Raw genomic sequence first — 15982 nt, 5'->3', positions numbered from 1 at the left:
ATTGTCCACGTCTTTATATATATATATAGTTTTGTTATTGACATTATTAATGATTAATTTTCTCGTTACGAATGTTTTTTGAAAAGATAAACGATTGGTTATAAAATGGAACGGGACCAAACCTCCAACCATATGATTAAAGGATGAGGTGAGCAACCACCACATCACAATGATTATAATGATTTTATTATTAATTTAATATAATTACATGAATATATTTACGACAATTTTTGACAAAAAAAAACTAAAATTGTTATTAGGAATTTCAAATAAAAAATTAAAATTATTTACTTAATTCACGACAGATTTTGATCACATTATCGGCATCTAACACAACCTCAAATCAAGTTTATAATAATAAGAGTAATAAACAGTTTTGGTTCAACAACCCTAAGATTATAGCAATTAAATTCACATAAATTGTCAAAGAAACAGGGAGAGGGTGAGCTATCAAACAACTATAAAAGCAAGAATGTTGGGAGCAATCATATGCAATGATTTTCTAATGCAGAAAAAAAAAACATATAGGTATATGCTTACCCTACAAGGTTTGTTGACGAACTTTGAAAGCACACAGTACTTTTAAGTTTTAACCTTAAAATATCTCACTACAACCAAATTGTTGAATACTGATTTTATTTTGGGATAAAATTCCAAAAAACAATATTGACCTTGGTGCATTAGAACTTAAGCTCTAAGCTAAACAGATCAAACTTTCGATTCATTGATTTGACCGTTTCGATTTAAAAATTATATTTAAAAAACGGTTCAATTAATCCATATCGATTTCTAATCCAACCAATTTAATGTCATTCTTTAGACTGATAACCCGTACGGTTCTTGATCCAATCAATCCAATTCAAACATCATTAGCTATGAAGGATTAAGCCATATCAGGAAAAAAACACGTAACCCTAAAGCACAACTCCAATGGAAAAGAAAACTTAGCAGTTGGAAACTATTTTGTTTATGCATAAAACATGGTTTCTCATTCAGTAGGAAATCAGAATTGATGTAAGGTAGCTGTCAAGAAGCAAAATTGATATCTTACAATTACATATCTAACAGGAAGTAAAGGTGTAACAGCCCGATTTTGGGTCTAGTCGGAACAGTGGTTTCGAGACCACAAATCCGACGAGGAAAAATGTAATGGCCTGAATTTTTAGGGGTGTCGAAACGGCGATTCGAGATCACTAAATCCGACAAATAAGTAGAAAATATTATTAATTTAGTGAGTATAAGTTAAATGTGAAGTTAAGAAAATTTTTGAAATAGTGAATAGTGCACTAAAAATAAATATTAAAATAATTAGAATAAAAAAACAAGGTATTGAGACCTTGGAGATTTTAAACTGAGCCATAAATATTTTTTATTATGGAGTGTTAAAAATTTAGTATTAAAGTTTCGTTAAGAAATTTTAAAGTTTCGATAATTAATTGAACAAAAAAGACTAAATTGTAACAAATACAAAATTACGGAAAATAATTAAATAGCTTAAATGATAAAAGGAAGAGGGCTTAAAAAGAAAATAGACCCAATGTCTATTTGGGCTGGACGGCAAAGGCATGAAATCAGCAGTAAAGTAAGAAGAATTAAGGGCAAAATTAGAATATTGCAAAATTACTTAATAAAGCTAGGATCAAAGTGGAATTGTCTAGATTTCTCTTTATTTTTCTGCATTCCCATCAGCTAAAACACCATAGAAGGGTTTCTTTAAGCTGGTTTTTCATATTTTTACTGCAAGTAAGTTCAATTCTTGATTATTTCTTGAAATTTTGGTGTTTTTGTGACTTTTACAACTAGGCCCACTTGTTGAATTCATTAGTTTTTGATTCTATGAAAGAAGTTGAAAGTTGCTATGAATATGTGCTGGAAGTATAAGATGATTTAGCATGGAATTAGAGCTTTAAATTGTTTATATGCTGATTTTATTGAAAGAATTGAATAGAAAGTGAATGCTTGGGACTTAACAATAAAAGAGTTTGAAGTTAGGGTTTTATGAGGAAATTCTGAATTTCAATAGTTATGAATAACTTATAATGTCTAGGTAAAGTACTAATTGAGAAAAATTAGCTTAATTGAGGGGTTAATTGAGCAAGGACTGAATTGTATGAACTGTGAAATTTGGGGAAAAATGGAAATTAACATTTTGCACTAAAATAGTTTTGGACAGCAGCAGTAGTTTAACTTTGAAAAATCACCAAAAACTGTGGGAATAGAATTAGAGAATGAATAAAATATGAAATTAAAGATTATTGAGTCTAGTTTCCCATAGAAGAAACGGTGTAAGTAATGGAGTTGTAAATTATGAGATATAATAAATTTTGAAAGACAAAGTCAGAATGATTTCGGGTTCCCCTGTTTTGACTTTGAAAAATCATAAAAAATTGAAAAAAAATAATTATGGGCTAAAATTTATATGTTTAGAATCCTGAATGAGTATATTTTCAAAAGAAACAAATGGAAATATCATCTGAATTTTTTACAATGAGATAATTCATTTTTAGTGAAGAGAGGTCACAGATGTTGAGCAGTGAAACAGGGGTGACTTTAAAGAATAAACTGTACTTATTGGATAAGCCAAAAATTATGAAAATTTTATGGTAAGAAGATATGTGAGTCTAGTTTCGAGTAAAATTAACGGATCTTAATTTGGAGCTCTGTAGCTTAAGATATAAATAAATTAGTAATTTGACTCAGACAGACAACTTGAATCTACATACAGGAAAAATAGTAAAAGAATGGATAATGTTGTTTAAATTTGTTATACATATTAAAGATGTGGAATGGAGAGGAGGAGGAGGAAAACTGGAAAAATATATGAATGAGTCATATATAATTGGTCATATGCTCGATTATAATTGATAAATGATGAAATAGAAATGATGCTTATATTTGTGCATTATTGGTCATGGTTTAAGTTCATGTGCGAAAATAAAGTTTCATAGTATGTGTGCATAGTATATTGGGTATATGATTTGGCATGAAGTAATGTCATGAATGGTTTATGAATTAACACATGTCGGTAAGTTACGTGTAAATAATAATTATATTTTTATAAATTGTGAATTATATTTGATATGTGAATTAATATTGAATGTGGAAGGAAAATTATTCATGAATTATTTAAGTGATAAAGTATTTAAAATAAAGTGTTAAGTGTAAATTCCCGGTTGAACTTAGGAATAGAGGTGGATACAAGTGACATGTCACTAGAGACCAGTGTTACAGTGAGTCTCGAGTGTTGGGTGATCTAGCATGTGTTGCGGACACCTGACATCTTGTGTGAGCAGGCCGTGGACATTTCCAGTGTTATTGATCAATGGCAACTTCGGCTAAATTTCAGTGGTAACTATGGCTACATATCAGTGGTAACTTTGGCTACATTTCAGTGGTAGCTACGGCTTCATATCAGTGGTAGCTTCGGCTACATATCAGTGTGGCACTTATGTGCTAATTCTCTACGTATCCGTGTATATTCCGAATGTTCAACGGGATTAAAATGAGTTAAAGTGAAGATGAAATGTGGTGTACATGCTTAGGCTTTGGTCAAGTTGTGGCTCAATTATGCCACGTTAAACTTATAAGTTATGCATTGTATTGATATGTTTATGTTTTGTGTAATATGCATAGGAACGGGTGTGGAAAGGTAATGAAATAATAAATTCATACTTGAAGGGTAAAATGACGAAAAAGGGGATGATGAGTTGAATTGATATTGTTATTTAAGCTAGAGTGATATTTTTATTGCAAAATTGAGAATTTCATAAATGTGTTAATGAATGATATAATCGATATACGTTGAGTTAAATGGTAAATACGTATTAGTATTGAACTTAATGACATTGAATTGTACGTGAATTAAATGGAAATTGCTAGTGATATGATTTAAATTGTGAGCATAAGAAATTGCGAATTGAATGAAATGGAAATGAAGCATTGAATTGCATGAGTATATATCGGGTCTCGTAGGCCCTATTTATTATGATTATAATATTTTGAGGATATATTGTGAAGAGTTATAAAAGCATGCTAATAATTTTAAAAATTTTAATTTAGATGAAATTTTATAACTCGGTTAAATTTTTTTACAAGTGTATGTGTTCTGGTAATGCCTCTACCCTATTCTAGTGTTGCATACGAGTAAGGGGTGTTACAAAAGGAACCAAAAATATAAAATAAAATTTTGTATAAGTTGCACTTTATAATCACCATATACTCAAATGGCACCCCATTGCTGGGGTCCATAAGTAAGCTAATAGACCTAGATTGTTTGATGATGAGGATAACTTTAAGCGTCAATCAGCTTCGTCCATCTGGCATATTCTAGGACAAGTAGGAAAATCAACAAACAGCCCAATGTAAGACCTCCAGAAAAGATTTCAAATATCCCATTCTTTTGGTACAATGCACAAGGGATGTTCCTACCCATCCACCCTGCTACCAAAGTTTCAATACTTATAGCAAACGATGCTATGGTCAATGTCAATTGAAGTTGAATGAGTTCCATTTTGCTGGCTGTCGAGTTGGATATTGACATAGTCTTCTGTATCGCCAATATATTCGCGAACCTGCAAATCGGAAGAAGGAAATGGTACTTTGAACCAAGTCAAAGGAGGTGAAACCAGATGCACCCATCGTACATGGTAAAGATGAATTACTCACCAATAATATCTTGTTACGAATTCCATCCAATTGCATGAAATAAGCCTCGAGCAACATCTCCAAATCCTCGACATTGTGGTCGTCAAAAAAGTGGCTGCTCAAACTTCTGCTCCTATTTGAAACAAGCTGACGCAATTGGGGCGGATTAATAGCGATGCTATTTGAAAATGCATCACTCGACACAGCCTCTGATTGCTGATTTTGGATCCTCTTTATTGTCAAATACAAATGTGCCATATCTCCATTGTCATTCAGAAGATGTTCGATTTCATCCCTCACCTGACATTAAACAGGTCCTCATCAATTGTTCGCAAAAAATAATCTGGCACGTGTGTGAATGTACATAAATAAGTTACATCCTTGAAGAATCATATATATGTTTTCGTTGTGAAATTGTATATAGCAAATACTGGAGATTCCATCAGATGCCTTGAGAAGTTATATTCATCATTCCAACTCTCGTGTAATTGGTTCCCTTCTCACACACACACACAAACAAGTGCTCTGAATTGAGATAAGGAGTACTTTTCTTAGTCCTTATGAGCAACAACTATGGTGTTGAATTTTGAAAAAAAGAACAATGGGCACAAGAAATACCTTTTGTACATGTGCAAGCATGTGAGTGAGACTGCTTTTCAAACTCCGTACATGCTCAAGATTCTTGGTGCTGACATTTCTTGCCAGTTCATCCAACGCAGGGTAAGCATCCCTCTCAAGATCCGCGACATTTTTGTCCAGAAATGAGCAGACAACCTCTAACGCTATCTCCAGAACCTGAAACTCAAATGGAAGCACTTCGGGAACAGGTAACAACTGTTCACTAGCTAAAACGTGCAGTTCACTATCACTAACATCCACTGTGCTCACTCCTTGCATCTTAGAATCACTTTAACGAGGAAGTTGTAGTCTTAGTTGATCCACAAATTGAAGAACTTCCTGTTGGAGAGGATCCAGTACAAGTAGTTCTTCAGCTGTAACTATAGTCTTCATAAACTCTAAATTGAAAACCATGGCCTTCTCCCTGGCTGGAAAAGATGCAAAAGAATCTCAGAAAATTTCTTAACTGTTTCAAGATAATGCTGATTAAATAAAGCATCCGGTACTCATAATCGTTTGATACATATATCAAGATCATGAAATAGATCAAGGTAAAAAAAAAAAAAACAGATTGGAAACTATGAAAATCTTATATGCTTCAGGTGTTATATTAGTTTAAGTAGGAACTATGAGGCGTAAAAATAATGTTGGTAACAACTTCCCCTGAATTTTTAGATTTAAAAAATAAAAGTAGAGGGCTAAATTTTAAATATACAAAAGCACATTTTAAATTTTAAAATTTTATTTTATAATTTAATACAAACAAAAACTGAAAAAAATAAAAAGTACAACAATAAAAGATAAAAGTAACATTTAATCTCAAATATGATCTTTGAACTTTTTAACATTAATCAGAAACTTTGTAGTGCTTTTTTTTTTATTTTTAATCTTTAAATTTGGATAATTTAGATTTCGTAACACGTTGCACCTTAAGATTGTGTCAAAGTCATTACTTAAAAATTTTCCATTTTTTAAATATATTTTCTTCATAAATTTTTAATATTTCTTATTTTTAGGATTTTATATAATAATTTTTAAATTTTCAAGAAATCCAAATTTAAAAAAAAAAACAAAATATGAGATTAACGTAAACAAAAACATTTCAAGAGTCGAAATTAAAGGACTAAATATTAAAATGTTGCTTTATCCTTATAATAGATTTACCCTTTGTTTCACATAAATGGCAGAAATCAATGAATCTTACCAATATCAAAATATTAGAGTAAAAGATGATGACGACATGCTTCAGTGCTAACTGCTAAGCTGTACAAACAAGGAATTACCGCTTGGTAATAAGCAACCAACATAACTTCATCATGCAATTGGCAAATCCAAAATTCATCCTCAAAGTCGAGCACATTTAAAAGAAGAATAAGTAAAACAGGGGGTAAAGGAACTATGATGATGAGAGAGGGATTGGTTTTACTGCACTTTGAATTCGTCGAAAAGCTGTTTTTACTCTCTCCTTTAGACCTTCATTTTCACTCTCAACATCCCCACTCTGTTTATCAAGATGAGCCACATTCCCATCAACACTTACCATAAGCTTTCCATTTTCTCCTAATTTCACATCCCCAAACAGTGAAACCAGGAGTGCATGAATAACCTTTTCCGCCTTCTTCCCGTTTTCTTCTTCCGTTTTTATGGCCTCAGATTCCACTACTACCTTAGGGATCTCCCGGCTGATGTTCAGAACCAATGCCACGATGGAATCTGACACCATGTCACTTATGGGATCCGATGTCCAATGCAATGAGATGTGCCTATCTGAATCCTGCTTCACAGTCACACTATCATGCACTCGCAATGTTGGAACCCCAGACTCTTCATCTGTTGAAGATTCCACACTCTCGTATATCTGCTCGAGTCGATGCTTTATCACACCAAAGGCGCCAGTGAATGGGATAGTGATCCTCTGAGTGATGTTTGCGGTTGAAAGCTGTGAGAAGATGTGGAGATCATCGGGAGCCATTATCTGATATGTGAAACCTTTCTTTACCAGAACACCACTAACAGTTTCACCTACGTCTGGGGTCTTTTCAGCCAACCTTCCGATTGTTTTAGCCATTTTCTCGGAGCTAAAATACATCTCAACAGACTGACAATTCTTAGGGGTAATGATTTTGGTGTTGCCATCAGTGAACTCAGTGATAAGCTTCTGTTTAAGCCTTCCCATCTCGTTTGCTTCTCCGTGAACAAGAATTATGTTGGGAGGCATGAGCTCTTTCAAGAATGTACTCGTTTGTGCATAGTCTGCATGGGCCGAGAATGAAATGTAATGAACCTGCATGTTCAAAGGAGCCATGAGACCATTCATGAGAGTCACTTCCTTCGGTTCATTAATAATCGTTTTTGCAGGAGTCCCTTCAACGACATAACCAGGAATAACACAAGAATTTTTCTTCTCAGAACACCACTTGTCAAAGAGTTGGCGTGACAGCCCGCTCTGAAGACTACCTGGACTTGCCATTACAACAGATGGACCTACATCACTAAATTCCTCAATGCTATTTAATGGAGAAATGTGCTTGAACTTGAAGGGGTTTGAGTTCGCAAACTGGGTACGGATTCTCTCATTCATGGAAAGTATGTATGTTTGATAAACAGCCATACACTTTTTTGCAAGTGGGGAAGCATAATATATTGGAACGTTATGAAGCTCAGGGTGGCTAGACCAATACTCATCAAGGATCAACAGAAGTTCCTGGGCACGACCAAGGGCAAACGCTGGAATTAGAACACGACCACCTTGAGAAACAGTAGAATGGATAACATCAGTAAACCGCTTCTCCCGAATGTGTCGTGGTTGATGAAGCTGGACACCATAAGTGGATTCAATCACACATATATCAGGAGAGAACTGTGGCAGCTCAGCAGCACGGAGATGACGATCTTCTTCACGAGAATAGTCTCCAGTGTAGAGGACTCGAACACCGGCAATGTCAACCATGAACATAGCAGCACCAAGAACATGCCCAGCAGTATAGCACCAGAACTTAATGCCATTTACTTCCACGGTTTGGTGGAAATCAATAACCTGCAGTCAAGCACAAAATACAACACATTGTTCTCAATCAGTTAATTCGAAGAAGCAAATCTGACTACACCAGAACAGGTGGACAATAAACATTAGAAGAAACGGAAAACCAAGAATATATATACCTCAATTTTATCCATGGAGCGACCAATGTCTTGTTCATCAAATAACATGTCTTCAACCGAAACTTTGCTCACTTTTACATAATCAGTCAAAAGGAGCTTATAGATAGCTTTTGTTGCATGAGTCATAAAAACTCGACCTCTGAATGTGGTCTGGTCAAAAATACGAACCCATTAGTTCTTAAACAAGACCAAATTAAGGATGGCAGTAGGACAAATATCTATAATTTCTACAAATTCGAACATGCTGTATCATCCATCCATATTAAACCTGAGCATAACTATCGAATTTGAAACCTAATTAATTTAATTATTCAGAGGATATTCAAACCCGCTAAATATCTGGATTTAGTAAGTATAACTTTTTTTGGTCAAATAAAAATTTTGAAAAGTAAAGTCAGATATAGGGTTCGTATATGTGCAAAACTACAGATTCGAATAATGGATATCCAAGGCTTAATACACACATTCACTTCGAAGTCGCTGTGGATAATAATTAGAATATCGGATTTCACACTATCCTCCTAAACAAATAATGTACTTAGACGATAATTCACTCTGAAAGAAACAAACCTTCTCTAGAAAATAAGGTAGGGAGGCAGCATGATCCAAGTGAAAGCTGCACAAATGCCAAAAGCAATTTGAAATATAACAGTTAAAATCTACCCAGCAACAAATTTGAAGGATTAAAGAAGACAAAATAAAGGGAAAGAAGGCCATACTGGGTAATAAGAAGGACATCAATAGTTGAAGGATCAATCTCATCGAAATACGGCAAGGCAGCCATACCCGAGTAAGCAGGATGAATTCCACAATCAAACTATCATTTAAAATTGAAAAAAAAAACTCAAATTAGTAACTAACCAAATCCAGTAGTAAAAGAAAACAATAAATATAAGGAATATTTAGTAAGCATACCAGTACAGTTTTGCTTTTGTAAGTCATGTAAACGCAAGAACGACCAACTTCATTGCCAGCGCCTAAAGGGGTAATAGTAAGCTGATCTCCTTCTTTTGTTAATGGCGCATCTCTTCTTTTAAGTGACGGTGGCTGCCCTGTTGAAGCCATTTTTTCCTCAATAAAATGGAAACTGCTCTCGAAGAGAGGGTTTCGCTAAGAAATTTTAGCTGAAAACTAGACCCTAAATAGATTGGAGAAGCAAAATTTCTATAATTCCACACCAGAAGGAACGACTTTGTTTAATTACAAAGCTCGAAAGGAAAAAAAATGGCAGAGCTTGCAAATTCTCAGATCTCTAAAACCCTAAAATCCGATTCCTGGAAGTGAACCAGATAACGTTTGCAGACAATATTGGAAATTAAAGCCCAAGCTCAAGCCCTAGATTTGAGCCATTGGATTAAAACCGAGAGAAAACAATAGGTCTAATTCTTTTTTAGTCCCTATACTTTTATGATATTCGAGATTCATGATGCGTTTAGTTTTAAATTTTAAATGTGATTTTTCGTGTGTTTTTTTTAATGAAAAATACTAACGAAAATATGTTAGTTGAGAATTTAAAAGTTGTTTTAAAAAATGAAAATATGTTAAAAAAATTAACACAAAATAAAATTGTTTTTATTATTTTCACTAAAAAATATTTTGGAGAATTGAATAGTTAAAAACATTTTTTTTAGAACTAGACCGATGATCGAATCAATGAAGCCATTGATTAGTGAATCTAACTGATTTGTTTGGTTCAATTAAATAAATCATCAAAAACAAAAAAAATAAAAATTATTCAAAATTTTTGATTTAATCGCTTTTTTCCAGTTCAACTAGTTTATATTAGACATGATCATGGGTCAGGCCACCTGTCCAAACCTAAAAGTCCGCCTGAAAAGTGAAAATGTTTGAGCAAAAATACATGTTTAATAAATAGGCTTGGACAAAAAAAATAAAGCCTTTTTTCTAAACAGGTTAGGCCTCATGTAATATTATTGGCAAGGGCTCGGCTTGCCTAAAATTTTTTCATTGTTGTTTACTATTGTTTGTTGCCATTTTGATATCGTCTTGTTGCAGTTTTACTATTATGTTGTTATTATTTGGTTGTTATTATTTGGATATTGCATAACCCTTGTTTTATTATTAATTGTGCTATTATTTTAGAGGCATTTGCTTGTTAAGTTACAACTTCAAAGTGTTATTTAAGTATAAAGATTTTTTTGATATATTTTCAATTTGTGAGAAACATTTATTTTAATGTTTTCAGTGTATTGATTATTATATTTTTTAAAATTTAATTTTATATAAAATAATAATATAAAAAATTTAATACGAGCAGATGAGACTGAGCCTGAACCTAGAAACAATATAAAATTTTGCATTGACCCAGCCCGATCCAATCCATGATCAAATCTAATTTGTACTGATTTTCAAGTCAACTGGTACAATTTTTTTTTTCCGAATGGTACAAATCTAATCCGATTTAACCAATCTTAATTAAAAACAAAGGTCTTTTATTGGATCATATCCATGTCAACGTAAGAACATTTCTTGTAAGAGATTAATATACGAGCCTTTTCTTTTCAAATTGCCTTTAAATGTCAAATTGCTTATTACAATTTGATCCTATATAGACCTACAAAAACTTTTTTTATTGTAATGAAAATTTTATTTTTATTAAAATATTTTTTTTATTTTTTATTTATCACTTATGTTTATTTAAATTAATTTTATTATATAAGTTATATTGTTATTCATCTAAAAAAATTATTTTGATTATTATTTAGTAATTATTTCTTAAGTTTTTGTTTTGAAAAAATACGTATCAAATATGTTTTCATATTTTCATTTCAAAAATAAAATTTCATTTTCATTTAACAAATGTATGTTTTAATTTTAAAAAAACGAAAACTATATTCTAAATAAAAATAGAAAATATTTTCTAAAATGGAGCCTTAATTTTTTTACCTATAATTTAACTCTAATGTTTTTCTTCGAAACTCTGTACTTTTATAATATTTTACTACTATCCATAAATAAAGGGGCTAAATTAAGTAAAATTAAAGTAGCTCAAATTTTAGCATCATAGAGGCAGTAAAATAAGAATAAATAAAAAGCAATCAAACGACCACAGTGGGAGTCGAACCCACGACCTTCTGATCCGAAGTCAGACGCGCTAATCCACTGCGCTATGCGGTCTTAGTTGAGAGGAGCGGTTAGAGTAAAAGCTTTTATACTTTTTAAAATTCTAATATTATTTATCTCTCGTGCAAGAACGTCTACATATGTAAATGCATAAAAGATGTTATGCTATTTCTATTTTATGTCTAAATATACATACATCTACACCTTATATTAAACACTACATCCAATTGGTGCCATAAGTTAATTAGAAATTAATTTATAATTGGATGGCAAAAAATAATTTTATTTTATTTAATAAGTTATATTATTTTAAGTATAATTTTAATCATGAGGTTATGAGTTCGACCCCACCCATAGAAATGGAATAACAGGTTTTTTAAGTACTTAACTATTATTTAATAGCTGAAAATAGAAGAATTTATAATTTCAATCCATACTGTAACATCTTTTTTGAATGCAGTCAATTTGAATTGATATTTTCCCCATCATTATTATCATCATAATTATTGTGAAAAAACGTCAACAATAATTAAAAAAATGTATGTATAACCAAAAGCGGACTATATTTTATGGCCAATCATTTACCTATTCAAAAGCATCTATGACGAAATGATTAATCACTGCTACCGATGATGGATGCTCTGTTATCAACCAATATATATAGAGAAAGAGACACACACACAAATACAATAGGATTTGAACTAAAACCTATATAATTTTCAACATTTGTACTTTTCCATCGGTCAAAGCCTCATTTACCATCTATTCTATTAATAAAATCTCTTATTGAGTTGGTATCACGAGTGAATTGGACACCAACTCATTCAGTGAAATTACGAAAATATCATTCCGTGTTTAAAACAAGTTATATTATTCAAAAGTATTTTGATCTGTTTACTTTTTCAAAAACAATAAAAAAAATTGCATGCGGTTGAATTTAAATCTATGCTATTAACATTAATAAAGCATTCACTTTACCATTAAACTAAAGATTTATTTTAATATGTTATTTACTGACACTAACTCACAATTGATGACAGCACTCTGATAAATAATTGTAATATATTTAATATTCTTAATATAATGTATTTATGTGCTTAAATTTTATCTTATACATGATTTAATCTATTTTTTATTTAAATATCGTACATATTTAATATATTATTAATTATTTCAAACCATATATTTCATTATTTATAGTATTTATTTTTAGGGTAAACTACACCACAAGTCACCAAACTATTTTTTTAAAATTTGATTACCTAACTATTCAAGATTGTTTGTTTTTTTTGTCCATTTCCGTTAAGTGCCGTTAATTGTTTGCCAGGAGGGTGACGTGATAATTAAAAAATCGGTATAAAAACAAATTTAACCTTTTTAACTTTTATTTAGTCCTAATTTTTTAAGTTTAACTCCTCAAAATTAGAGTGCAATGGAAGCCATAGCAGCAGCGAAACCAGTGATCAAAGTGGCTGCTCTTTGTGGGTCTTTAAGGGATGGCTCTTACGATGAAGGCTTACCTTGTTTGGGTTTTTGTTTTTGTTTCTGCTTTTGGGTTTTTTTTTTTTTGTTCCCCTTCACACTATTGACGTCTAAAGGAATGTTCTTTTTTAGTTTCTGGGAAAAATGTTGATTTGGGTTTTTTGTTTCAGCAATGGAGCTAAGGTAGAAATTGATGGGATTCAGATTGATTAATTAGGCATTTCACCGATTCCTATGCTCAACACCGATCTCGAAGTTGATGGGAAGTATCCGCCTGTTGTTGAGGCTTTCAGGCAGAGGATTTTGGTGGCTGATAGCATCCTCTTTGCTTCCCCTGATTACTGGTATGAAGCATTCAGCAGTATTTGTTGGCTACAAAGTATTTTGGGTTTCATTTCTTTATATTTTCTGTAAGCTATACCATGATATACACGCAACTCCATCAACAATGTTCAAAGGTGTCACTATGAATTGGTGAGTTGGAATTGGAACCACTTTTCTATGCACTGTTAGTTCAAACAGTTTGACATTTCATCAAAAGGTCAAATTTCCTGTAAAAGGAAAAGCTTAATTTTGACAATGGAGGAATTATGAGTTAGACTTAGGGCCCTTTGGTTTCAATTTTACCGCTAGTGAGGTGCGTTTATAATAAAAATTTGCTACCAAACTCACTGCAGCGTTGTTTGTTTGGACTATCAGTGCAGTGAGATTTCTTTCCTACCACACTGGTCAGCTGATTTTCAGCTGGAGGAATCAGCAGCAGTGGATGAATTTCTTAAGCTGTTGCACTGTAACAGACAAAAACACCCTTACTTTTATTTATTATTTTACCATTTTATCCTTGAAAATTAGATTAATATCTTCCCGAATCTGCAGAAAACCCTGCTCTTCAACTCCTGCTCTTCAATTGACACTCACAGCAGACTCGAAGAAGCTCTATTTTTCGACTCATATCTTGTTGTCAACTTTGCTCTGGTAAGTCAAAACTCTTCTTTTTCTACTCTATATATGTGTTTGAATTGTATCAAAGTAGTTTCTGTTTTTCCTTCTCATCTTGTTCTCATCTTCTTCTTAGCTAAGAAAATAACAACAAATAAATATGTCCTCACATAGAGGACAAAATCTTAAAGCAGTTAAGTAATTAGTAGAAATGAAAAAGAATTTTTGTGTTCATACACAAATCCATATGTTCTTTCTCCATTATTTTTTACCTCTACTTGCCGTTAAAGAGATTGAACATAATTGATGATTTCATCAAGCATACCAGCTTTGCCTGTGATTTTGTTACATCCTGGTATAAATCTTGCAGATACTTCATTCTTTCACTGATTTTCTCCTTTCCAACCTATATAAATCAACATAATTAAAACATTATTATCTAATGAAAGAGACCTGATAAAATAAGAAAACAAATCAGTAATAATACCATCCATATTACCGAGTAACATGCCAACAACAAAAAAAAAACATGCAAATTCATACTCACTTTCTCAGCTAAACTGTGGTTGGTTTGGCTCGAAAACACCCCACAACTTAACTCACTGAAATAGCTTTGCTGTTGTTGTTGTTGCTGAAACTGTTCCTCTTGCCATTTCAAGCAAGCCCTTTGCCTCTCGAGCACTACTTGCAGCAAGAAGAATGGATGCTGATTTAGTTGCTGACATGTTGAATGCAAAATAAAATGGCTTCAGACCAAACTTCTTTCAGCTAGTCAAAAATATTCAATAAAAACTTAGTTTTAGATTACTTTTTGGCTTTCTTTCATAATCTGAGATCACCAAAGACCATTGCTCATATTTCAAAATTTAGGGCTATTCTAGGAAGCTGTTAAAAGTTCAAACTGATTCAATCAAGTAAACAACCAACCAAGAAATAACAAAATAATACTTCAGAAGCATGCATGTATAGCAGAAGTTTACAAGTTAAAAACAAAAGTACTTAACTTAGAAACAAAACATACCGATCTAATATATGGTTGCTGGAACAACCAACCAACAATAGGTATCCTCTGCAAAAACACTGCCAGTGTTGGCCAAAAACCACTGCCAAGTCAATAGACTAAAAGATAATCTCATTAATTCCATCTTCAACGTCCATACCTCCTCATTTGCTGCTAAATAAAATTAAAGCAAAAGCCATGTAATTTAAAAGTCAAACATGCCAACACTAAAACTTTGACTATACAAAATTGTTATTCTATATGTTGTTCGAATATGAAATGGAACAAGAGAAGCAATCAAAGTTCTAATAATCTCCCTCTTTGACATTTTGACAAGATCAACAACAAATAATTAACACACAATCTGAACAAATCAACGAAAACTAGAATATATCTCCCCCTAAGAAATAGAACCATGCTCGACCATACACTTCCCTTGTCAATATGATTGGTCATCACATTGTCCACCAAGCATACACACACTTTCCAAAGTAATTTCAAGAAATATAGAGCATGACAAATAATCCACACAAGTCCCATCTAGTATCAACAAAAACCACAAAAAGTAGCATAAAGAGAACACGAGATAAGCAACAAATCAACATCTATCGTATCTACCGTTTCCTACACCAGATCGACTCTGGCAAAGCATAAAGCAACAATCATTAACAATCACCATCCTCATTTTGAACATTTGCTGCTACTTCTCCCCCTTTTAGGCAAAGATGTCAGAGGAGCTCCCCTTACAGAAATTTTCAATTTTCAGGACAAATCTTTCAATCAAAGTCTGCTACTCTGTTACATCCTTCTCTATTCCATTTTTTTTTTGTTGTAACAGGATTAGAGACATAAGTATTTTCTTCATTAGCTGACTCATATTCCTCATGTACTTCCATTCACTACCAAATTCTACTAGAAACCAAATAAAAGAACTTGCCAAAACAAATCCAACCACCATATCGAAAATCATTCCACAAGCATAATTAAAACAACTATAATTAGCATAATCTGGACCGTGCAGCTTACATGTCCATACAAAAATGGCGATGCAAT

The 15982-nt window shown here is 32.5% G+C and overlaps 2 protein-coding genes, 1 non-coding gene and 1 pseudogene across 3 annotated transcripts; 1 reads left to right on the top strand and 3 right to left on the bottom strand.

The window, feature by feature from the left end:
- Positions 1–4106: 4106 nt before the first annotated feature.
- On the bottom strand, positions 4107–5772 carry LOC121225470 (magnesium transporter MRS2-4-like; annotated as a pseudogene).
- A 783-nt stretch (positions 5773–6555) lies between these two features.
- LOC107894243 (cleavage and polyadenylation specificity factor subunit 3-I) lies at positions 6556–9772 on the bottom strand. The gene is made up of 5 exons (XM_016819505.2): positions 9340–9772; positions 9144–9241; positions 8995–9040; positions 8425–8574; positions 6556–8299 (listed from the first exon to the last, which is right to left on the bottom strand). The coding sequence occupies exons 1-5, from the start codon at positions 9487–9489 to the stop codon at positions 6659–6661; spliced, it is 2085 nt and encodes a 694-aa protein (XP_016674994.2). The 5' UTR covers positions 9490–9772; the 3' UTR covers positions 6556–6658.
- Positions 9773–11488: 1716 nt separating this feature from the next.
- TRNAR-UCG (transfer RNA arginine (anticodon UCG)) lies at positions 11489–11562 on the bottom strand. Its single transcript has one exon. It is a non-coding gene; the product is annotated as a tRNA-Arg (tRNA).
- A 1339-nt stretch (positions 11563–12901) lies between these two features.
- On the top strand, positions 12902–14611 carry LOC121225618 (uncharacterized). Its single transcript, XM_041110000.1, has 3 exons — positions 12902–13334; positions 13690–13780; positions 13867–14611. The coding sequence occupies exons 1-3, from the start codon at positions 13225–13227 to the stop codon at positions 14101–14103; spliced, it is 438 nt and encodes a 145-aa protein (XP_040965934.1). The 5' UTR covers positions 12902–13224; the 3' UTR covers positions 14104–14611.
- The last annotated feature ends 1371 nt before the right edge of the window (positions 14612–15982 follow it).

This window comes from Gossypium hirsutum, chromosome D13 (assembly GCF_007990345.1).
Source record: "Gossypium hirsutum isolate 1008001.06 chromosome D13, Gossypium_hirsutum_v2.1, whole genome shotgun sequence".
Classification (NCBI taxonomy): Eukaryota; Viridiplantae; Streptophyta; class Magnoliopsida; order Malvales; family Malvaceae; genus Gossypium; species Gossypium hirsutum.
The sequence above is the reverse complement of the archived record's forward strand: the minus strand, read 5'-3'. Positions and strand labels throughout refer to the sequence as shown.

Coding starts and splice junctions, on each gene's coding strand:
- LOC107894243 (XM_016819505.2), bottom strand. CDS start 9,489: ATGGCTTCAACAGGGCAGCCACCGTCACTTAAAAGAAGAGATGCGCCA. Junction 9,242..9,339: donor ACAAAAGCAAAACTGTACTG/GTATGCTTACTA, acceptor TTTAAATGATAG/TTTGATTGTGGAATTCATCC. Junction 9,041..9,143: donor GATGTCCTTCTTATTACCCA/GTATGGCCTTCT, acceptor GCATTTGTGCAG/CTTTCACTTGGATCATGCTG.
- LOC121225618 (XM_041110000.1), top strand. CDS start 13,225: ATGCTCAACACCGATCTCGAAGTTGATGGGAAGTATCCGCCTGTTGTT. Junction 13,335..13,689: donor TTTGCTTCCCCTGATTACTG/GTATGAAGCATT, acceptor TTGGACTATCAG/TGCAGTGAGATTTCTTTCCT. Junction 13,781..13,866: donor ATTTCTTAAGCTGTTGCACT/GTAACAGACAAA, acceptor CCGAATCTGCAG/AAAACCCTGCTCTTCAACTC.